The sequence below is a fragment of the Oncorhynchus kisutch genome, linkage group LG1, assembly GCF_002021735.2.
Source record: "Oncorhynchus kisutch isolate 150728-3 linkage group LG1, Okis_V2, whole genome shotgun sequence".
Taxonomy (NCBI): Eukaryota; Metazoa; Chordata; class Actinopteri; order Salmoniformes; family Salmonidae; genus Oncorhynchus; species Oncorhynchus kisutch.
This window is the reverse complement of record NC_034174.2, coordinates 9,372,337-9,396,952: the sequence shown is the minus strand read 5'-3', so window position 1 is coordinate 9,396,952 and position 24,616 is coordinate 9,372,337. Positions and strand designations below refer to the sequence as shown.

General features: G+C 45.1%; 1 protein-coding gene across 2 annotated transcripts in view; it reads left to right on the top strand.

The window, feature by feature from the left end:
* Window positions 1-24,616, top strand: part of soat2 (sterol O-acyltransferase 2) — a 40,012-nt gene extending 15,396 nt beyond the window's left edge. For both annotated transcript variants that reach the window (XM_031824726.1, XM_031824692.1), the window contains 9 exons: window positions 1,907-2,189; window positions 3,564-3,639; window positions 4,173-4,303; window positions 7,476-7,605; window positions 13,767-13,864; window positions 14,062-14,160; window positions 17,746-17,881; window positions 19,310-19,455; window positions 23,920-24,616. In XM_031824726.1, the coding sequence (XP_031680586.1) occupies window positions 1,907-2,189; window positions 3,564-3,639; window positions 4,173-4,303; window positions 7,476-7,605; window positions 13,767-13,864; window positions 14,062-14,160; window positions 17,746-17,881; window positions 19,310-19,455; window positions 23,920-23,970 (1,150 nt within the window). In that variant the 3' untranslated portion in view covers window positions 23,971-24,616. The remainder of the gene's footprint in view (window positions 1-1,906; window positions 2,190-3,563; window positions 3,640-4,172; window positions 4,304-7,475; window positions 7,606-13,766; window positions 13,865-14,061; window positions 14,161-17,745; window positions 17,882-19,309; window positions 19,456-23,919) is intronic.

The following is a 24,616-nucleotide window of genomic DNA, read 5'->3' as shown; positions in this document are numbered from 1 at the left end:
CTCCTCTCATCCTCTGTCTCCCTTCATCCTTCTATCTTCCTCTGTCTCCCTTCATCCTTCTATCTTCCTCTGTCTCCCTTCATTCTCCTCCTCCTCCTCTCATCCTCTGTCTCCCTTCATCCTTCTATCTTCCTCTGTCTCCCTTCATCCTTCTATCTTCCTCTGTCTCCCTTCATTATCCTCCTCCTCCTCTCATCCTCTGTCTCCCTTCATCCTTCTATCTTCCTCTGCCTCCCTTCATCCTTCTATCTTCCTCTGTCTCCCTTCATCCTTCTATCTTCCTCTGTCTCCCTTCATTCTCCTCCTCCTCCTCTCATCCTCTGTCTCCCTTCATCCTTCTATCTTCCTCTGTCTCCCTTCATCCTTCTATCTTCCTCTGTCTCCCTTCATTCTCCTCCTCCTCCTCTCATCCTCTGTCTCCCTTCATCCTTCTATCTTCCTCTGTCTCCCTTCATCCTTCTATCTTCCTCTGTCTCCCTTCATTCTCCTCCTCCTCCTCTCATCCTCTGTCTCCCTTCATCCTTCTATCTTCCTCTGCCTCCCTTCATCCTTCTATCTTCCTCTGTCTCCCTTCATCCTTCTATCTTCCTCTGTCTCCCTTCATTCTCCTCCTCCTCCTCTCATCCTCTGTCTCCCTTCATCCTTCTATCTTCCTCTGTCTCCCTTCATCCTTCTATCTTCCTCTGTCTCCCTTCATTCTCCTCCTCCTCCTCTCATCCTCTGTCTCCCTTCATCCTTCTATCTTCCTCTGTCTCCCTTCATCCTTCTATCTTCCTCTGTCTCCCTTCATTCTCCTCCTCCTCCTCTCATCCTCTGTCTCCCTTCATCCTTCTATCTTCCTCTGCCTCCCTTCATCCTTCTATCTTCCTCTGTCTCCCTTCATCCTTCTATCTTCCTCTGTCTCCCTTCATTCTCCTCCTCCTCCTCTCATCCTCTGTCTCCCTTCATCCTTCTATCTTCCTCTGTCTCCCTTCATCCTTCTATCTTCCTCTGTCTCCCTTCATTCTCCTCCTCCTCCTCTCATCCTCTGTCTCCCTTCATCCTTCTATCTTCCTCTGTCTCCCTTCATCCTTCTATCTTCCTCTGTCTCCCTTCATTCTCCTCCTCCTCCTCTCATCCTCTGTCTCCCTTCATCCTTCTATCTTCCTCTGTCTCCCTTCATCCTTCTATCTTCCTCTGTCTCCCTTCATCCTTCTATCTTCCTCTGCCTCCCTTCATGCCACCTCACCACCTGCCTGCCTTGACGGTTCCATTCTACCTACAGGAAGTTTCTGCTCTTATAACCCAAGGAAACTCTGACACATCGCTCACACTTTTAGTGTTACTTTTCAAGAATGGTAAAGGCGTCCGCATACACAGGTTGGGTTTGCTCCTAGAAGAACTCGTCTAGGTCGAAGCGACCGTCTGTGATCGCATACTCCCTAAAGACCTTTGCTTGAAACACAGCAATATTACTGATGTTTGTCCCTCTTGAGCCACTGTAGCGACATCGTAGCCAGAAACACTTCCTCAAAATAGTCTGAATTAATAATCTAAGATAAATCAAGAAATCTGTCAATAGTTGTTTACGTCTTTTCACCGAGGAGGTCTTAATCTGGCAATTTTATATCTAACTAAGATGTTTGGTGTAGTATATCTCAAGTTTTTTTTTAAATGCATAAAAACTAAATGCATAAAAACTCTTGTGGAATGACAACAAACACTTCATGTTCCCACTCCTACTAGGAGTAGTACTGTTGACCAATCACAGACACAGGTTTAGACTGGGAAGCATTCGATAAGCTTCGGACTTTACTAAGGTTTTTGAAGAGTCCATTCTATTATATTTCAATATATTCTATTCAATTCTATTTTGAAGATTCCATTCTATTACATTTCAATATATTCTATTCAATTCTTTCCCCAGACTGGTGCTGGAGTTTGACCTGTTGTCCTATGCCTTTGGGAAGCTACATATAGTAGGTTTGGCCTGGCTGTTGATGTTCAGCTACACGTTGGCCGTGCCCTACTATGCCCTGTCTCTCTGGGGGACTCTCTACCATCGCAGCCCGGTACAGGGGGTACTGTCGGTGGGCGCTGGGCTGGTGCTCTCCGCCTTGCAGGCCGCTTTACTGGGGGTTTTCCCAATATACGTGGTCTTTCACTACCAGCTGCCTCCAGCCTCACGATTCATCATCATATTGGAACAGGTATGGACAACATTGTATAGTAAAGTCAACACTATGAAATTTGGAATTACTAGAAGACGTATGGATGGATGTGTGTACCTACAGTGGTGTGTGGTGGAGATCTGACTGATAGTGGTGTGTGGTGGAGATCTGACTGATAGTGGTGTGTGGTGGAGATCTGACTGATAGTGGTGTGTGGTGGAGATCTGACTGATAGTGGTGTGTGGTGGAGATCTGACTGATAGTGGTGTGTGGTGGAGATCTGACTGATAGTGGTGTGTGGTGGAGATCTGACTGATAGTGGTGTGTGGTGGAGATCTGACTGATAGTGGTGTGTGGTGGAGATCTGACTGATAGTGGAAAGTTGAGTAATTAAGTAAAGACAGTGATGAATATAGACACGAGCATCAACATCATCTCATATTTTACGAGTAAAAGTAGAGAACTGATCCTGATTGGACAGTGTCCCATCTCTGCTTGTTGTGACAGTATTTATATTCATCCTGATTGGACAGTGTCCCATCTCTGCTTGTTGTGACAGTGTTTATATTCATCCTGATTGGACAGTGTCCCATCTCTGCTTGTTGTGACAGTGTTTATATTCATCCTGATTGGATAGTATCCCATCTCTGCTTGTTGTGACAGTGTTTATATTCATCCTGATTGGACAGTGTCCCATCTCTGCTTGTTGTGACAGTGTTTATATTCATCCTGATTGGACAGTGTCCCATCTCTGCTTGTTGTGACAGTGTTTATATTCATCCTGATTGGATAGTATCCCATCTCTGCTTGTTGTGACAGTGTTTATATTCATCCTGATTGGACAGTGTCCCATCTCTGCTTGTTGTGACAGTGTTTATATTTAACTGGATTGCACTCATCCCATCTCTGCCCTGCTCCTCTTATCTTCACACTGATATTGTCAATAAAGAAAGGTTGATTTAATAAATCATGACTAGCTTGGTCATTTGTTATCTTTTTTTATAGAGTACTTTTTAGAATTGGCAGGAGAACATATGAGACTTTGGATGCAGTAACCAAACCTGGGTTCAAACACTATTTGAAATCATTTCAAATAATTTAGCTGAACTTGATTAAGATTAGCTGATGCAAGTGAAACAATAGAATAGTTACAAAAGATTAGCCCTGTCCATCTGGCTCTCCAGGCAGGCTAAAGAAAAGGCTAAAAGTATTTGAAAGATTTCAAAAACTATTTGAACCCAGGTCTGGCAATAACTCTCACAAGGACAATTCTATTCCAATCCCTTGCATCATCTAAGGTGTGGATGTCAATGTAACAAGTTACAGTCATTCGTTGTTCATGATTGATTTGTTTTATTGCCTTAGCTGGCTCCATTTGCCTGGTATAACATTTACGTGTTGTCTCCTATTCAGATCCGTTTCCTGATGAAAAGCTACTCTTTCATCCGAGAGAATGTCCCAGTCATCCTAAAACACAAGACAAAGGAAGGTAATGACAAGGATAATGTAATGTAATATAAAATGATTAATGTAATGACACAGAAACTACCACCCAATGACGATTGCATTTATATTGGAGTCATTCAGTGCATTCAACTGACCATGATGAGTCATATTGTCCATACAGTGTCATAACCTCAGAACCTTGTCTAACGTGTTTATAGAGCTGACACATAGAACCTCAGAACCTTGTCTAAAGTGTTTATAGAGGTGACATATAGAACCTCAGAACCTTGTCTAAAGTGTTTATAGAGGTGACATATAGAACCTCAGAACCTTGTCTAAAGTGTTTATAGAGGTGACATATAGAACCTCAGAACCTTGTCTAAAGTGTTTATAGAGGTGACATATAGAACCTCAGAACCTTGTCTAAAGTGTTTATAGAGGTGACATATACAGTAGAACCTTAGGGGCCAGGATTTTTTCCTGACCATGTGGCCTGACCAAGATAGGCCCTGTATTGTCATGACATCACCTCGACAGACAATACTGGCTGACTAATGACATCATTGTGTTTCTCAGGAGAGGGTCCCAGGTTCCCAACGTTCTCGAGCTACCTCTATTTCCTCTTTGCTCCCACCCTCATCTACAGAGAGTCTTATCCCAGAAACCCACACATTAGATGGAACTATGTTGGCGTAATGTTTGCTAAGGTGAGTTATTGTCCTATTGTTAATCTTAATGATAGATTGTCTGCTGTAGATATACAGTTCATGTTTTAGTCTATTTTAAAATAACCAGTGAACGTAATCACCTAAAGTAAACGTAATCACTTAAAGTGAGTTTCCTATTGTTAATCTTAATGATAGATTGTCTGTATTGTCTGCTGTAGATATAAATGTAATCACCCTAATAATAAATAAATGATTTGATTTCATACTGTAAAGTGTTTTTTCCAGAGCCCAATTTGCTTTATATAGTAAGGGAGAGACTACCCTTATTCGCCCTCTGTTGGTAGAGGTGTTGAATGCAGTCTGTGGCTCAGTATTGTTCCAGTAGCAGGTCATTGACATACCAGTATAGTTCAGGTATCCAAGCTATACTATAATTTAACCGTTATCTTTAATGTTATCAGTATGAACTGTATATTATTGTATATACCAGTATAGTTCAGGTCTCCAAGCTATACTATAATTGAACTGTTATCTCTAGTCTTATCAGTACGTACAGTATGTTATTGTATATACTGTGTAGTATCTTTTGCTTTTATAATTCTGAACTCTGGACAGATTCCTCGGCCATGGTTAGCCAATGGGAATTGGCAAGACCGTACAAACAGATCTGGGACCAGGCTAGTCAGTCTACTGCTATACAATACAAACAGATCTGGGACCAGGCTAGTCAGTCTACTGCTATACAATACAAACAAATCTGGGCCCAGGCTAGTCAGTCTACTGCTATACAATACAAACAGATCTGGGACCAGGCTAGTCAGTCTACTGCTATACAATACAAACAGATCTGGGCCCAGGCTAGTCAGTCTACTGCTATACAATACAAACAGATCTGGGACCAGGCTAGTCAGTCTACTGCTATACAATACAAACAGATCTGGGACCAGGCTAGTCAGTCTACTGCTATACAATACAAACAGATCTGGGACCAGGCTAGTCAGTCTACTGCTATACAATACAAACAGATCTGGGACCAGGCTAGTCAGTCTACTGCTATACAATACAAACAGATCTGGGCCCAGGCTAGTCAGTCTACTGCTATACAATACAAACAGATCTGGGCCCAGGCTAGTCAGTCTACTGCTATACAATACAAACAGATCTGGGCCCAGGCTAGTCAGTCTACTGCTATACAATACAAACAGATCTGGGCCCAGGCTAGTCAGTCTACTGCTATACAATACAAACAGATCTGGGACCAGGCTAGTCAGTCTACTGCTATACAATACAAACAGATCTGGGCCCAGGCTAGTCAGTCTACTGCTATACAATACAAACAGATCTGGGACCAGGCTAGTCAGTCTACTGCTATACAATACAAACAGATCTGGGCCCAGGCTAGTCAGTCTACTGCTATACAATACAAACAGATCTGGGCCCAGGCTAGTCAGTCTACTGCTATACAATACAAACAGATCTGGGCCCAGGCTAGTCAGTCTACTGCTATACAATACAAACAGATCTGGGCCCAGGCTAGTCAGTCTACTGCTATACAATACAAACAGATCTGGGACCAGGCTAGTCAGTCTACTGCTATACAATACAAACAGATCTGGGCCCAGGCTAGTCAGTCTACTGCTATACAATACAAACAGATCTGGGCCCAGGCTAGTCAGTCTACTGCTATACAATACAAACAGATCTGGGCCCAGGCTAGTCAGTCTACTGCTATACAATACAAACAGATCTGGGCCCAGGCTAGTCAGTCTACTGCTATACAATACAAACAGATCTGGGCCCAGGCTAGTCAGTCTACTGCTATACAATACAAACAGATCTGGGCCCAGGCTAGTCAGTCTACTGCTATACAATACAAACAGATCTGGGCCCAGGCTAGTCAGTCTACTGCTATACAATACAAACAGATCTGGGACCAGGCTAGTCAGTCTACTGCTATACAATACAAACAGATCTGGGCCCAGGCTAGTCAGTCTACTGCTATACAATACAAACAGATCTGGGCCCAGGCTAGTCAGTCTACTGCTATACAATACAAACAGATCTGGGCCCAGGCTAGTCAGTCTACTGCTATACAATACAAACAGATCTGGGCCCAGGCTAGTCAGTCTACTGCTATACAATACAAACAGATCTGGGACCAGGCTAGTCAGTCTACTGCTATACAATACAAACAGATCTGGGCTCAGGCTAGTCAGTCTACTGCTATACAATACAAACAGATCTGGGCCCAGGCTAGTCAGTCTACTGCTATACAATACAAACAGATCTGGGACCAGGCTAGTCAGTCTACTGCTATACAATACAAACAGATCTGGGCCCAGGCTAGTCAGTCTACTGCTATACAATACAAACAGATCTGGGCCCAGGCTAGTCAGTCTACTGCTATACAATACAAACAGATCTGGGACCAGGCTAGTCAGTCTACTGCTATACAATACAAACAGATCTGGGCCCAGGCTAGTCAGTCTACTGCTATACAATACAAACAGATCTGGGCCCAGGCTAGTCAGTCTACTGCTATACAATACAAACAGATCTGGGCCCAGGCTAGTCAGTCTACTGCTATACAATACAAACAGATCTGGGACCAGGCTAGTCAGTCTACTGCTATACAATACAAACAGATCTGGGCCCAGGCTAGTCAGTCTACTGCTATACAATACAAACAGATCTGGGACCAGGCTAGTCAGTCTACTGCTATACAATACAAACAGATCTGGTACCAGGCTAGTCAGTCTACTGCTATACAATACAAACAGATCTGGGCCCAGGCTAGTCAGTCTACTGCTATACAATACAAACAGATCTGGGCCCAGGCTAGTCAGTCTACTGCTATACAATACAAACAGATCTGGGCCCAGGCTAGTCAGTCTACTGCTACAATATAAACACATCTGGGACCAGGCTAGTCAGTCTACTGCTATACAATACAAACAGATCTGGGACCAGGCTAGTCAGTCTACTGCTATACAATACAAACAGATCTGGGCCCAGGCTAGTCAGTCTACTGCTATACAATACAAACAGATCTGGGCCCAGGCTAGTCAGTCTACTGCTATACAATACAAACAGATCTGGGCCCAGGCTAGTCAGTCTACTGCTATACAATACAAACAGATCTGGTACCAGGCTTGCCATGGGTGACTTTTCCATTTATCCTCAACCTGTTTCCTTCCTGTCCTTCACTCAGATTCTGGGCTGTCTTTTCTACGGTTACTTTATCCTGGTGAGACTGTGCATACCTGTCTTCATGAATGACAGCAACAAGCCTTTCAGCACCAGAACCCTGGTTCTGGCCTTGTTCCATGCTACACTTCCAGGTAATTCGTCAGTCAGTGTATATATAAATATATATACATACATATACATACATATAAATATATACAAAGCCACATCAGTAGAAGAATGTAGCCTATATTCTAATTGGGAGTGGTGAATTTTTAAGATTTTTTTTTAGATACCTTTATTTAACTTGTAGGCAAGTCAGTTAAAAACAAATTCTTATTTTCAATGACGGCCTACCCCCCGGCCAAACCACGGACGACGCTCGGCCAATTTTGCGTCACCCTATGGGATTCCCAATCACAGCCGGTTGTGATACAGACTGGATTAAAACCAGGGACTGTAGTGACGCCTCAAGGACTGAGATGCAGTGCCTTGGACCGCTGAGCCACTCCGGGAGCCACAGAGTGAACTGTTGTGCCCTGATGGTGTTTGCACTTTTTATAACCTTTATTTAAGGAGGAAAGAAAGACCAACCTTATCCAATGTGAACCTATCATTGGGTAGGACCCAGAATGCACTAGGACAGAAGGCTTACTGACAAAGTTCTAGTTTGTTAGGTTAGAGGATGAAGGTGAAATCTAAATGTATTTGTCACATGCTTCGTGAACAACAGGTCTAGACTAACAGTGAAATATGTACGGGCCCTTACAAACCATGGAGAGAGAAAGAAAACAGAGAAATAATAGACATTTAACACCTAATAATAAAGTGATAATAAATAGGCAATGTGTAACTATATGGCTATATACATGGGGTACCAGTACTGAGTTTATGTGTAGGGGTACGAGGTAATTGAGGTAGATATTTACATATAACTAGGAGTAAAGTGACTGATAATAAACAGTAGCAGCAGTGTATGTGATGAGTCCCAAAAAATGTGTGGAAAATGGGTCAATGCAGATAGTTAAAGAGTTAACCAAATAGTTACCCGGACTAACTATTTAGCGGCCTTATGGCTTGGGGGTATAAGCTGTTCAGGGTCCTGTTGGTTCCAGATTGGTGCATCGGTACCACTTGCCGTGTGGTAGCAGAGAGAACAGTCTATGACTGGGGTGGCTGGAGTCTTTGACAATTTGTAGGGCCTCCCTCTGACACCGCCTGGTATAGAGGTCCTGGGTGGCAGGAAGCTTGGCCCCAGTGATGTACTGGGCCGTACGCACTACCCTCTGTAGCGCCTTGCGGTTGGAGGCCGAGCAGTTGTCATACCAGGCGGTGATGCAACCAGTCAAGATTCTCTCAATGGTGCAGCTGCAGAACTTTTTGAGGATCTGAGGTCTCCTGAGGGGGAAGAGGCGTTATCGTGCCCTCTTCACGACTGCGTTGGTGTGAGTGGATGTTAAGTGTTCTCCATGTTAAGTCCTTAGTGATGTGGACACCGAGGAACTTGAATTTCTCGACCCGCTCCACTACAGCCTTGTTGATGTCGTGCTCGGCCCTCCTTTCCTAGTAGTCCATGATCAGCTCCTTTGTCTTGCTGATCTAGTTTTCTTGTTGTTGTTTTCCTGGCATCACACTGCCAGGTCTCCGTTCTCCTCCCTACTGTCATGTCGTTGGCAAACTTAATGGTGGCAATGGAGTCGTGCTGTCCACAGTCGTGGGTGAACAAGGAGTACAGGAGAGGGGACCAAGCACACACCCTTGAGGGGCCCCCGTGTTGAGGGTGAGCGAGGCGGATGTTTTGTTGCCTACCCTCACCACCTGGGGGAGGCCAGTCAGGAAGTCCAGGATCCAGTTGCAGAGGAAAGTGTTCAGGTCCCAGGGTCCTTAGCGTAGTGATGAGCTTGGAGGGCACTATGGTGTTGAATGATGAGCCTTATTCAATTAACAGCATTCTCACGTAGGTGTTCCTCTTGTACAGGTGGCAAAGGGCAGTGTGCGGAGAGCAATTGAAATTGCGTCATCTGTGGATCTGTTGGGGCGGTATGTGAATTGGAGTGGGTCCAGGGTGTCTGGGATGATGGTTTTGATGTGAGACATGACCAGCCTTTCAATGTTTTTCATGGCTACAGATGTGAGTGCCACGGGGCGATAGTCATTTAGACAGGCTACTTTGGCGTTCATGGGCACGGGGACCATGGTGGTCTGCTTGAAACAAGTAGGTATTACCGACTGTGTCAGGGAGAGGTTGAAAATGTCAGTGAAGACACTTGCCAGCTGGTCAGTGCATGGTCCTGGTAATCAGCTCTAGCCTTTAGCTCAGTGCGGATGTTGCCTGTAATCCATGGCTTCTGGTTGGGGTATGTACGTACGGTCACTGTGGGGACAATGCTGTCGATGCAGTTATTGGTGACGTCTGTGACTGATGAGGTCATCGAATGGAACACCACTTCTGTCTTGAGAGCGTCGCTGTTACTTCCGGTTTAAGTTACTGCTTGTAAGCAGGAATCAGGAGGATAGAGGTACAAGGCACTGCATCTCAGTGCTAGAGGCGTCACTACAGACCCTGGTTCAATTCCAGGCTGTATCACAACCGACTGTGATTGGGTGTCCCATAGGGAAGAGCACAATTGGCCCAGTGTCATTCGGGTTATGGTTTGCCCGGGGTAGAACTTCAGTTAACCCACTGTTCCTAGACCAGTTAACCCACTGTTCCTAGACCAGTTAAACCCACTGTTCCTAGACCAGTTAACCCACTGTTCCTAGACCAGTTAACCCACTGTTCCTAGACCAGTTAACCCACTGTTCCTAGACCAGTTAACCCACTGTTCCTAGACCAGTTAACCCACTGTTCCTAGACCAGTTAACCCACTGTTCCTAGACCAGTTAACCCACTGTTCCTAGACCAGTTAATCCACTGTTCCTAGACCAGTTAACCCACTGTTCCTAGACCAGTTAATCCACTGTTCCTAGACCAGTTAACCCACTGTTCCTAGACCAGTTAACCCACTGTTCCTAGACCAGTTAACCCACAGTTCCTAGACCAGTTAACTCACTGTTCCTAGACCAGTTAACTCACTGTTCCCAGACCAGTTAACCCACTGTTCCTAGACCAGTTAACCCACTGTTCCTAGACCAGTTATCCCACTGTTCCTAGACCAGTTAACCCACTGTTCCTAGACCAGTTAACCCACAGTTCCTAGACCAGTTAACTCACTGTTCCTAGACCAGTTAACCCACTGTTCCTAGACCAGTTAACCCACTGTTCCTAGACCAGTTAACCCACTGTTCCTAGACCAGTTAACCCACTGTTCCTAGACCAGTTAACCCACTGTTCCTAGACCAGTTAATCCACTGTTCCTAGACCAGTTAACCCACTGTTCCTAGACCAGTTAATCCACTGTTCCTAGACCAGTTAACCCACTGTTCCTAGACCAGTTAACCCACTGTTCCTAGACCAGTTAACCCACAGTTCCTAGACCAGTTAACTCACTGTTCCTAGACCAGTTAACTCACTGTTCCCAGACCAGTTAACCCACTGTTCCTAGACCAGTTAACCCACTGTTCCTAGACCAGTTATCCCACTGTTCCTAGACCAGTTAACCCACTGTTCCTAGACCAGTTAACCCACTGTTCCTAGACCAGTTAACCCACTGTTCCTAGACCAGTTAACCCACTGTTCCTAGACCAGTTAACCCACTGTTCCTAGACCAGTTAATCCACTGTTCCTAGACCAGTTAATCCACTGTTCCTAGACCAGTTAACCCACTGTTCCTAGACCAGTTAACCCACTGTTCCTAGACCAGTTAACCCACAGTTCCTAGACCAGTTAACTCACTGTTCCTAGACCAGTTAACTCACTGTTCCCAGACCAGTTAACCCACTGTTCCTAGACCAGTTAATCCACTGTTCCTAGACCAGTTAACCCACTGTTCCTAGACCAGTTAACCCACTGTTCCTAGACCAGTTAACCCACTGTTCCTAGACCAGTTAACCCACTGTTCCTAGACCAGGCCTTCATTGTAAATAAAGAATTTCTTCTTAACTGACTTGCCTCGTTAAATAAAGGTCAAATAAAAATAAAAATAAAAGATTTGCCGAAATGAAGTGCGAGGGCTTTCTATGCGTTTCTGTGTGTGGAGTAAAGCTGATCTAGTTTTTTCGCCTCTAGTTGCACAGTTGATATGCTGGTAGAAATTAGGTAAAAGGGATTTCAGTTTTTCTGCCTAAAAATCACCGGCCACTAGGAGCGCAGCTTCTGGATGAGCATTTTCTTGTTTCCTTATGGCCCTGTACAGCTCGTTGAGTGCGGTCTTAGTGCCAACATCAGTTTGTGGTGGTAAATAGACGGCTACAAATAATATAGATGAAAACTCTCTTGGTAGATAGTGTGGTCTACCGCTTATCATGAGGTACTCAAACTCAGGCGAACAGTACCTTGATATTAGAGATTGCGCACCACCTTTTGTTAACAAAGAGACACACACTTCCCCTCTTGAGCCGACGCTGCCGTTTCTGTCCTGCCGATGCAAAGAAAAACCAGCTAGATGTAAATGATCCATATCCTTGTTCAGCCACGACTCCGTGAAACACAGAATATTATAGTTCTTCAGGTTCCGTTGATAGGATAGTCTCGAACGGAGCTCATCCAGTTTCTTCTCCGGTGTACGTTCGCCCGTAGAACGGAGACTTGAGGCAGTTTTATGTACTTTTCATGTCAGGGTGCCGGCACGTCGGCCTCTCTTACGTCGCCTGTTCTCTTTTCCGAGTCTCTGGGATCGGGGTCAGGTCCGGGGTGAGCAGTACGTCTGCTGTTCTGATCTTTCGGGTCATCATCGCAAAAAAAAAAGGGTCCAGTAAAAGCAGCTGCTCTACATTGCAGCGCGATTCTATAGATCTACAGGTGATCTATTTACTATGAACGACAGGGAGATTAGTCTCCCAGAGAGATAACACACTGTTCTTTATCTATGGTGTCTCCAGTCTATTCCCTAGGCTGTGATAGGAACTAGCATTACAATGAGATAATAATGCCAATACAACCTCTGAGTTTATGGTTGTGACCCGATGTGTTGTCGAGTTTCTTACTGTGAGGTAAGTGGACAAGTCAGATGAGTTGAGTTACTTGAGTACGTTCTGATAGTGGGGTGGTAAATCTCTCTCTCTCTCTCTCTCTTTCTCTCCCCCATCCTCCCTCCCCTCTCTCCTCCTCTCCTCCTGCCCTCTCTCCCACCCCCCATCCTCCCTCTCCTCTCTCCTCCTCCCCTCTCTCCCATCCCAATCCTCCCTCTCCTCTCTCCTCCTCTCCTCCCCTCTCTCCCACCCCAATCCTCCCTCTCCTCTCTCCTCCTCTCCTCCCCTCTCTCCCACCCCTATCCTCCCTCTCCTCTCTCCTCCTCTCCCTCCCACCCCTATCCTCCCTCCTCCTCTCCTTCCCTCTCTCCCACCCCCATCCTCCCTCTCCTCATCTCCTCCTCTCCTCTCTCCCACCCCCTCTTCTCCCTCCCCTCTCTCCTCCTCTCCTCCTCTCTCTCCCACCCCCATCCTCCCTCTCCTCTCTCTCCTCCTCTCTCTCCCACCCCCCCTCTTCTCCCTCCCCGCTCTCCTCCTCTCCTCTCCTCCTCTCCCTCCCACCCCCATCCTCCCTCTCCTCTCTCCTCCTCTCCTCCCCTCTCTCCCACCCCGATCCTCCCTCCCCTCTCTCCTCCTCTCCTCCCCTCTCTCCTCCTCTCCTCCCCCTCTCTCCCACCCCATCCTCCCTCTCCTCATCTCCTCCTCTCCTCTCTCCCACCCCCTCTTCTCCCTCCCCTCTCTCCTCCTCTCCTCCTCTCTCTCCCACCCCATCCTCCCTCTCCTCTCTCCTCCTCTCTCTCCCACCCCCTCTTCTCCCTCCCCTCTCTCCTCCTCTCCTTCTCTCTCTCCCACCCCCATCCTCCCTCTCCTCTCTCCTCCTCTCCTCCCCTCTCTCCCACCCCGATCCTCCCTCCCCTCTCTCCTCCTCTCCTCCTCTCCCCCACCCCTATCCTCCCTCTCCTCTCTCCTCCTCTCCTCCCCCTCTCTCCCACCCCCATCCTCCCTCTCCTCCTCTCCTCCCCTCTCTCCTCCTCTCCTCCCCTCTCTCCCACCCCCTCTTCTCCCTCCCCTCTCTCCTCCTCTCCTCCCCTCTCTCCCACCCTCATCCTCCCTCTCCTCTCTCCTCCTCTCTCCCACCCCCATCCTCCCTCTCCTCTCTCCTCCTCTCCTCCTCCTCTCTCTCCCACCCCCATCCTCCCTCTCCTCTCTCCTCCTCTCCTCCCCTCTCTCCCTCCCCTCCTCCCAGGTATGTTACTGCTACTGCTGGCGTTCTTTGCCTTCCTCCACTGCTGGCTAAACGCCTTTGCTGAGATGCTACGCTTTGCAGACAGGATGTTCTATAAGGTATAACTTCCACACACACACACACACACACACACACACACACACACACACACACACACACACACACACACACACACACACACAATACCTCTGAAACACACTGTCTATTTGTTATAATCAGACCAGGATAAACTCCTGGCACTATTTAAAATGCTGTAGAACCAAATTAAATAATTTTCATCCTTTTTGTTTTGCAGGACTGGTGGAACTCGACATCGTTTGCCAATTACTACAGGACCTGGAACGTGGTGGTTCATGACTGGCTTTACTACTATGGATACAGAGATTTTCTCTGGGTAACTATCTCCGCTAAATATCACCCTAAATAAGCCCCAAATCTCATACAGACCCACTACTGGAGCCAAGTTCCAGTATTAGCATCGAAAACAGAGATTTAAAAATGTTTAAAAAATAATCATCATCTAAGAGATGAAATGGGATTGACCGTCCACAACCCTGTTAAACCCTGCTTGTAAAAAAAAAGAGCTGACCTACTCTAACACTTAAAAGGCTTAAAAAACGAGAAATGAGGTAAAAAGGTTCAAAATGACGTCATCTATTTTAAAACTGCAGAGTAAGTAAAGCCATTGGCAGTAAAAAGCTTGGAGGAAATACAGCTGACACTAAGGTTAAAAAGACCTTCAATTAGGTAAGAGCATGTGCACCTGTGTCAGAATGAACGACCAATGAGCAATGGGGGAAAAGTATCCAATTGTCATACTTGAGTAAAAGTAAAGATACCTTAATAGAAAACGACTCAAGTAAAAGTGAAAGTCACCCAGTAAAATACGACTTGAATAAAAGTCTAAAAGTATTTGGTTTTAAATGTACTTAAGTATCAAAAGTAAAAGTAGAAATCATTTCAAATTCCTTATATTAAGTAAACCAGACGGCACAATTTGTTCTTGTTTTTACTCATTTATGGATAGCCAGGGGCACACTCCAACACTCAGACATAATTTACAAACGAAGAATTTGTGTTCAGTGAGTCCGCCAGATCAGAGGCAGTAGGGACGACCTGGGGCCTCATTTATATAATGGACTTAATATCAATTTGTATCTTAAGTATGACTAATGCAAGAAAAACCACGTATAAGTAGTTATTTATAAAACCTTACTTTGACATGGAAATGATCTTATCTCTACTCAAAGTCTAGACTTGACATAAGTGATTTTCTCTGCTGGTTAGGTGTGGCTATTCTTTCTTCCTTTGCAGTTTAAGGTCTCGTTTCTTTTTCACATCAGACACAGTTCTGTCCTTCTCCTCGTTCACTGCAGATGCGACACACTCCCAAGATACCTGTTTGTCAACCCACTATTTAGTCCACAGAATAATACGTGTTGTCTGTCTTCAATCTCCTCTACCATCGCCGTGATCTGGTCTTCCAGAACGTTTGCTTTTCTCTTTTGGTCCATGGCTATTCCCTCATTTGTGGTAGCATTCTGGAAGGGGAAATCGCTGATTGTAAGGAACGTTTAGGTGCCATCTATTTTCAGTTCATTTGAGATTTATAGATGACAGGTGCGTAAGTTACAAACGGGCTTCTTAGAACCTGCGTAAGCAAGGTTATTTATGCTCATTCTATGTTGGATGTCTTGTTTGTCTATTTCTATGTCTGGCCTGATATGGTTCTCAATCAGAGGCAGGTGTTAGTCGTTGTCTCTGATTGGGAACCATACTTAGGTAGCCTGGGTTTCACTGTGTGTTTTGTGGGTGATTGTTCCTGTCTCAGTGTTTTGCACCAGATAGGGCTGTTTTTGGTTTTCCACGTTTATTGTTTTTGTTAGTTTTGTCATGTCTAGTGTCTTTATAAAAAAAACATGAATAACCACCACGCTGCATTTTGGTCCGCATACATTTTCTTTATTTAATGAATGAGGCCCCAGGGATGTTCTCTTAATAAGTGAGTGAGTTGGACCATTTTTCGTTTCCTGTTAAGCATTCAACATGTAATGACTACTTTTGTGTGTCAGGAAAAAAATGTATGAAGTTAAACCTCATTATTTTGTATAGTAATGTAGTGAAGTAAAACTCAGTTGTCAAAAAAAAAAATGGTAAAGTAATGTGCAGATACCCCCCAAAAAACACAACTTAAGTAGTACTTTAATGTATTTTTACTTAAGTACTTTACCCCACTGTCAATGCGAACACAGTAACAATTATAATGACTGCGTGGCCAGGCACGACTCCAACACCATCATTACATTTGCCGATGACACAACAGTGGTAGGCCTGATCACCGACCACAACGAGACAGCCTATAGGGAGGAGGTCACAGACCTGGCTGTGTGGTGCCGGGACAACAACCTCTCTCTCAACGTAACCAAGATAAAGGAGATGATTGTGGACTACAGGAAAAAGAGGACAGAGCACGCCCCCCATTCTCATCGACAGGGCTGGAGTAGAGCAGGTTGAGAGCTTCAAGTTCCTTGGTGTCCACATCACCAACAATCAAACATGGTCCAAGCACAACAAGACAGTCGTGAAGATGACACGACAAAACCTATCCCCCCTCAGGAGACTGAAATGTTTTGGCATGGGTCCTCAAAAGGTTCTACAGCTGCACAATCGAGAGCATCCTGCAACTGCTCGGCCTCCGACCGCAAGGACGCCACAGAGGGTAGTGCGAACGGCCCAGTACATCACCTGGGCAAAGCTTCCTGCCATCCAGGACCTCTCCAGACTATTTCCAGTGCCTCCCCCCTCTTTACACCACTGCTACTCTCTGTTGTTATCATCTATACATAGTCACTTTAATAACTCTACCTACATGTACATACTACCTCAACTAACCGGTGCCCTCTGCACATTGACTCTGTACCAGTACCCCCTGTATATAGCCTCGACATTAACTCTGTACCGGTACCCCCTGTATATAGCCTCCACATTGACTCTGTACCGGTACCACCTGTATATAGCCTCCACATTGACTCTGTACCGGTACCACCTGTATATAGCCTCCACATTGACTCTGTACCGGTACCCCCTGTATATAGCCTCCACATGCCAGTAAGCATTTCACTGTGAGGTCTACTACACCTGTTGTATTCAGCATTTCACTGTAAGGTCTACTACACCTGTTGTATTCAGCATTTCACTGTAAGGTCTACCTACACCTGTTGTATTCAACATTCCACTGTAAGGTCTACTACACCTGTTGTATTCAGCATTTCACTGTAAGGTCTTACTACACCTGTTGTATTCAGCATTTCACTGTAAGGTCTACCTACACCTGTTGTATTCAACATTTCACTGTAAGGTCTACTACACCTGTTGTATTCAGCATTTCACTGTAAGGTCTTACTACACCTGTTGTATTCAGCATTTCACTGTAAGGTCTACCTACACCTGTTGTATTCAACATTTCACTGTAAGGTCTACACCAGTTGTATTCAGCATTTCACTGTAAGGTCTACACCAGTTGTATTCGGCGCATGTGACTAATGAAATTTGATTTGATATGAAGACAATTAGCATTTTGGTGTGTGCAATTGGAAATGAGTGCAGGCACAGATTCAATTGGAAATGAGTGCAGGCACAGATTCAATTGGAAATGAGTGCAGGCACAGATTCTCCACTATACATATTAACAGCCTCTTCCTCTTTCTTCTTCTTATGTTTGAATGAACAGAAATATAAAGACATTACGGGTAAAGAACCTTTAAAATGAGTCTCGGTACAAGTGAAGGTTTTTTTTTATACGGCAAGACAAAGTGTCTCAAACGATACCCTATGACCTACGTCAGGTTAATGGTTGTACACTATAAAGGGAATAAGGTGTCATTTTGGACACACAACTAGTGTCATGTTCATTGTGTATGTCCACTCGTCCCTGTGACCCTGTGACCCCTAACCTTTGACCTGTAACCCGTGACTGTAGCTGTCCAGGAGGAAGTTCCGTACGGCAGCCATGTTGTCTGTGTTCGTCGTGTCGGCCTTGGTCCATGAATATGTCTTCACCCTGGGGTTCGGATTCTTCTACCCAGTAATGTTCTGTCTCTTCGCTTTCTTTGGAGGTGAGCCACACACACCTAACACACACACGCCCACCTAACACACACACATAACACACACACACACACATAACACACACATAACACACACACACACATAACACACACACCTAACACACACACACAAACACATGTTCTGCCTCTGCACTGTCAGATGATCCAGAGTCATAGACTATATTGGCCAGTTTCCCAGACATAGATTAAGTCTAGTCCCTTTAATATGCATTCAGGAATACCTCTCATTATACACTGATAACTTGGAATGATTTGTTTTGACAACAGACAATGATTTGATGATCTCTCTCTCTCGCTCTCTCTCTCCACCTCTCTCTCTCTCTCTCGCTCTCTCTCTCCACCTCTCTCTCTCTACCTCTCTCTCGCTCTCTCTCTCCACCTCTCTCTCTCTACCTCTGTCTCTCTCTCTCTCTCTGTCTCTCTCGCTCTCTGTCTCTCTCTCTCGCTCTTGTCTCTCTCTCGCTCTCTGTCTCTCTCTCTCTCTCTCTGTCTTCTCTCTCTCTCTGTCTGTCTCTCTGTTTCTCTCTCTGTCTCTCTCTCTGTCTCTCTCTACCTCTCCTCTCTCCTCTTCTCCTCCTCTCTCTCCCTCTCTCTCTTCTCCATCTCTCTCTCTCTCTCTCCCTCTCTCTCTCTCTCTCCACCCCTCTCTCTCTCTCTTCACCTCTCTCTCTCTTCTTCACCTCTCTCTCTCTCTCTCCACCTCTCTCTCTCTCTCTCTTCACCTCTCTCTCTCTCTCTCTCCTCCACCTCTCTCTCTCTCTCTCCACCTCTCTCTCTCTCTCCACCTCTCTCTCTCTCTCCACCTCTCTCTCTCTCTCTCTCCACCTCTCTCTCTCTCTCCACCTCTCTCTCTCTCTCTCTCTCCACCTCTCTCTCTCTCTCTCTCCACCTCTCTCTCTCTCTCCACCTCTCTCTCTCTCTCTCCACCCTCTCTCTCTCTCTCTCTCTCTCTCTCCACCCTCTCTCTCTCTCTCTCCACCTCTCTCTCTCTCTCCACCTCTCTCTCTCTCTCTCCACCTCTCTCTCTCTCGCTCTCTCTCTCCACCTCTCTCTCTCTCTCTCTCTCTCTCCACCTCTCTCTCTCTCTCTCTCTCTCTCCACCCCTCTCTCTCTCCACCTCTATCTCTCTCTCTCTCCACCCCTCTCTCTGTCTCTCTCTCCACCCCTCTCTCTCTCTCTCTCTCCACCCCTCTCTCTCTCCACCTCTCTCTCTCTCTACCCCTCTCTCTCTCTCCACCTCTCTCTCTCTCTCTCTCTCTCTCTCTGTCTCTCCACCTCTCTCTCTCTGTCTCTCCACCTCTCTCTCTCCACCTCTCTCTCTCTCTCTCTCTGTCTTTCCACCTCTCTCCCTCCACCTCTCTCTCTCCCCCCCCACCTCTCTCTCTCTCTCTCTCTCTCTCTCTCTCTCTCTCACAGTGGCGTTCAACTTCACTCTGAACGACAACAGGAAGAGTCCTGTGTGGAACATCATGATGTGGACCTGTCTGTTCATTGGACAAGGGGTCATGGTGTGTCTGTACTGCCAGGAGTGGTATGCCCAGATACACTGTCCTCGCACTGGGGTAGGCATCACCCACAGACATTATATACCATATGTTTACATATATTACGCTGGGATACGTATCACAGCTAGATAACTATGAACAATCCAGTACAACCTTATGAGACATTAGCCAACGCTCATAGAAATGCCCATTAATCCACTAAATGATTCACATTTCCTCTTGCTGCAGGATTAGAAAACACTGCAATACTGCAGTGCAACGTTATGATAGCACCGCAGTACTGCAGTACCACGTTATGATAGCACCGCAGTACTGCAGTACCACATTATGATAGCACTGCAGTACCCAGTACAACATTATGATAGCACCGCAGTACCACGTTATGATAACACTGCAATACTGCAGTACCACGTTATGATAGCACTGCAGTACCCAGTAACACGTTATGATAGCACTGCAGTACCACGTTATGATAGCACTGCAGTACCACGTTATGATAACACTGCAGTACCCAGTACCACGTTATGATAGCACCGCAGTACCACGTTATAACACTGCAGTACCACGTACCACGTTATGATAACACTGCAGTACCCAGTACCACGTTATGATAGCACTGCAGTACCCAGTACCACGTTATGATAGCACTGCAGTACCACGTTATGATAAAACTGCAGTACCACGTTATGATAACACTGCAGTACTGCAGTACCACGTTATGATAACACTGCAGTACCACATTATGATAACACTGCAGTACTGCAGTACCACATTATGATAACACTGCAGTACCCAGTACCATGTTATGATAGTACTGCAGTACTGCAGTACCACGTTATGATAACACTGCAGTACCCAGTACCACGTTACAATAACATTGCAGTACCACATTATGATAACACTGCAGTACTGCAGGACCACGTTATGATAACACTGCAGTACCCAGTACCACGTTATGATAACACTGCAGTACCACATTATGATAACACTGCAGTACTGCAGTACCACATTATGATAACACTGCAGTACCCAGTACCATGTTATGATAGTACTGCAGTACTGCAGTACCACGTTATGATAACACTGCAGTACCCAGTACCACGTTATGATAACACTGCAGTACCCAGTACCACGTTATGATAACACTGCAGTACGCAGTACCACGTTATGATAACACTGCAGTACCCAGTACCACGTTATGATAGCACGGCAGTACCACGTTATGATAACACTGCAGTACCACATTATGATAGCACTGCAGTACTGCAGTACAACATTATGATAACAATGCAGTACTGCAGTACAACATTATGATAACACTGCAGTACAACATTATGATAACACTGCAGTACAACATTATGATAACAATGCAGTACAACGTTATGATAACACTGCAGTACAACGTTGTGATAACACTGCAGTACCACGTTATGATAACACTGCAGTACCCAGTACAACGTAATGATAACACTGCAGTACAATGTTATGATAACACTGCAGTACAATGTTATGATAACACTGCAGTACAATGTTATGATAGTACTGCAGTACAACGTTATGATAACACTGCAGTACAATGTTATGATAGTACTGCAGTACAACGTTACGATAACACTGCAGTACCCAGTACCACGTTATGATAACACTGCAGTACAACATTATGATAACACTGCAGTACAACGTTATGATAACACTGCAGTACAACGTTATGATATCACTGCAGTACAACATTATGATAACACTGCAGTACAACGTTATGATAACACTGCAGTACCCAGTACCACGTTATGATAACACTGCAATACTGCAGTACCACGTTATGATAACACTGCAGTACAACATTATGATAACACTGCAGTACAACGTTATGATAACACTGCAGTACAACGTTATGATATCACTGCAGTACAACGTTATGATAACACTGCAGTACAACGTTATGATAACACTGCAGTACCCAGTACCACGTTATGATAACACTGCAATACTGCAGTACCACGTTATGATAACACTGCAGTACCACGTTATGATAACACTGCAGTACCACGTTATGATAACACTGCAGTACCATGTTATGATAACACTGCAGTACAACTTTATGATAACACTGCAGTACAACGTTATGATAACACTGCAGTACTGCAGTACCACATTATGATAGTACTGCAGTATCCAGTACAACATTATGCCAGTACTGCAGTACTGCAGTATCCAGTACAATGTTATGATAGCACTGCAATACTGCAGTACCACGTTATGATAGTACTGCAGTATCCAGTACAACATTATGCCAGCACTGCAATACTGCAGTACCCAGTACAACATTATGATAGCACTGTGATACTGCAGTACCCAGTACAATGTTATGATAGCACTGCAATACTGCAGTACCCAGTACAATGTTATGATAGCACTGCGATACTGCAGTACCCAGTACAACGTTATGATAGCACTGCAGTACCCAGTACAATGTTATGATAGCACTGCGATACTGCAGTACCACGTTCTGATAGCACTGCAATACTGCAGTACCCAGTACAACGTTATGATAGCACTGCAATACTGCAGTACCCAGTACAATGTTATGATAGCACGTTATGATAGGACTGCGATACTGCAGCACCCAGTACAATGTTATGATAGCACTGCGATACTGCAGTACCACGTTCTGATAGCACTGCAATACTGCAGTACCCAGTACTACGTTATGATAGCACTGCAATACTGCAGTACCCAGTACAATGTTATGATAGCACTGCGATACTGCAATACCCAGTACAACGTTATGATGACACTGCAATACTGCAGTACCCAGTACAATGTTATGATAGGACTGCGATACTGCAGTACCCAGTACAATGTTATGATAGCACTGCGATACTGCAGTACCACGTTCTGATAGCACTGCAATACTGCAGTACCCAGTACAATGTTATGATAGCACTGCAATACTGCAGTACCCAGTACAATGTTATGACAGCACTGCGATACTGCAGTACCACGTTCTGATAGCACTGCAGTACCCAGTACAACGTTATGATGGCACTGCAATACTGCAGTACCCAGTACAATGTTATGATAGGGCTGCGATACTGCAATACCCAGTACAACGTTATGATACCACTGCGATACTGCAGTACCCAGTACAACGTTATGATAGCACTGCAATACTGCAGTACCCAGTACAACGTTATGATAGCACTGCGATACTGCAGTACCACATTATGATAGCACAGCAATACTGCAGTACCCAGTACAATGTTATGATAGCACTGCGATACTGCAGTACCCAGTACAACGTTATGATAGGACTGCAATACTGCAGTACCACGTTCTGATAGCACTGCAATACTGCAGTACCCAGTACAATGTTATGATAGCACTGCAATACTGCAGTACCCAGTACAATGTTATGATAGCACTGCGATACTGTAATACCCAGTACAACGTTATGATAACACTGCAATACTGCAGTACCCAGTACAACGTTATGATAGGACTGCGATACTGCAGTACCCAGTACAACGTTATGATAGCACTGCAATACTGCAGTACCGAGTACAACGCTATGATAGCACTGCGATACTGCAGTACCACATTCTGATAGCACTGTAATACTGCAGTACCCAGTACAATGTTATGATAGCACTGCGATACTGCAGGACCCAGTACAATGTTATGATAGCACTGCGATACTGCAGTACCCAGTACAACGTTATGATAGCACTGCGATACTGCAATACCCAGTACAATGTTATTACAGTGTTGTCAGTCCTCGTAAAATACATTAATCTGACTGTGGCGCAAATACACAAAGTAGGCTCTCTCTGTTTCAGTCTTTCTCTGTCCTCGTCACTTTCCCACTAGTCTCACATGCAAGCAAACACCCACACGTCGTCACACACACACACGCGTGTGTCACACACACAGTTTCAGACTCACACACACACACACACACACACACACACACACACAACTCCCCCACACACACACAAACAGGTCACACGTGTTAGCGTGTGGATATGGATATTTTTTATCATTTCAAAATTAATAACTATAACTTTTTGTTTAAACAGCAGAAAATCTGATGTTTCTATGTCAAACGGTTTTGTTATATTTCAGTCTTCTGTGATGTATATCAAATTTAATATTGGGATGCAAACTCAACGTAACACATTTCAACTCTACATCTGACATGGTACAGGCGTCTTCTTGTTTTAAGTGTGTGAGGTGTATACTTTTCTTTCAAAGTAGATTTATTTATTTACAGATCACCAAGAAACACTCTGTAACCCTGATTTAGCCCACTGCAGTAAATTAAACCACAAAAACAGTGGCAATGCTCTTCTAAACGGTGTCTTTGTGTGTGTGTGTGTGTGTGTGTGTGTGTGTGTGTGTGTGTGTGTGTGTGTGTGTGTGTGTGTGTGTGTGTGTGTGTGTGTGTGTGTGTGTGTGTGTGTGTGTGTGTGTGTGTGTGTGTGTGTGTGCGCGTGTGCGTGCGTGCGTGCGATCTCTCAACAGGCTACCTTCTGGGAGTTGGTGACACCCCGATCCTGGTCCTGCAGCAACTAGGTCTGAAACTACAGCATTGAGTTGCCTGCCTCATCCAGGGGGTTAGAGACATGGGCTGAGTCTCAATAGTAAACCCAGCTGTTCAACCCTCCACATTGAACTTGGTGTCAGGGGACAAACTCCGTTTGTAAACCTTGCCTTTGATCCTTGGCTAAAACAGGCATCCTTTTGAGAGTGTTATTCATTGATAGAATCCTGTCAGGAAACAAGATCTAACGTGGAATATCAACAGAGGCAGTAGTTGAAAACCTGCTTACTGTTTGGATGGAACGTGTATGGATGGATTGTGTATCTATGGATGTGTTTAACTGTACTAGCGGGGGACAAAAGGTCCATCCCAAGAATAGAAAACAAACACATTTTGTTAGTCCCCACAAGGTCAAATGCTATTTCTAAGGGCTTTAGGGTTAAGGTTAGAATTAGTGTTAGGGTTAGAATTAGGTTAAGTTTAGGGTTAGGAGCTAGGGTTAGATTTAGGGTTAAGGTTAGGTTTTTGGATTAAGTTTAGGGTAAGGGCTAGGGTAAGGGCTAAGGTGAGGGTAACGGTTAGGGTAAGGCTTAATATTAGGGTAAGGGTTAAGGGTACGGTAAGGGTTAAGGTAAGGGTTAGGGTTAAGGTTAGGGTAAGGGTTAAGGATAGGGTAAG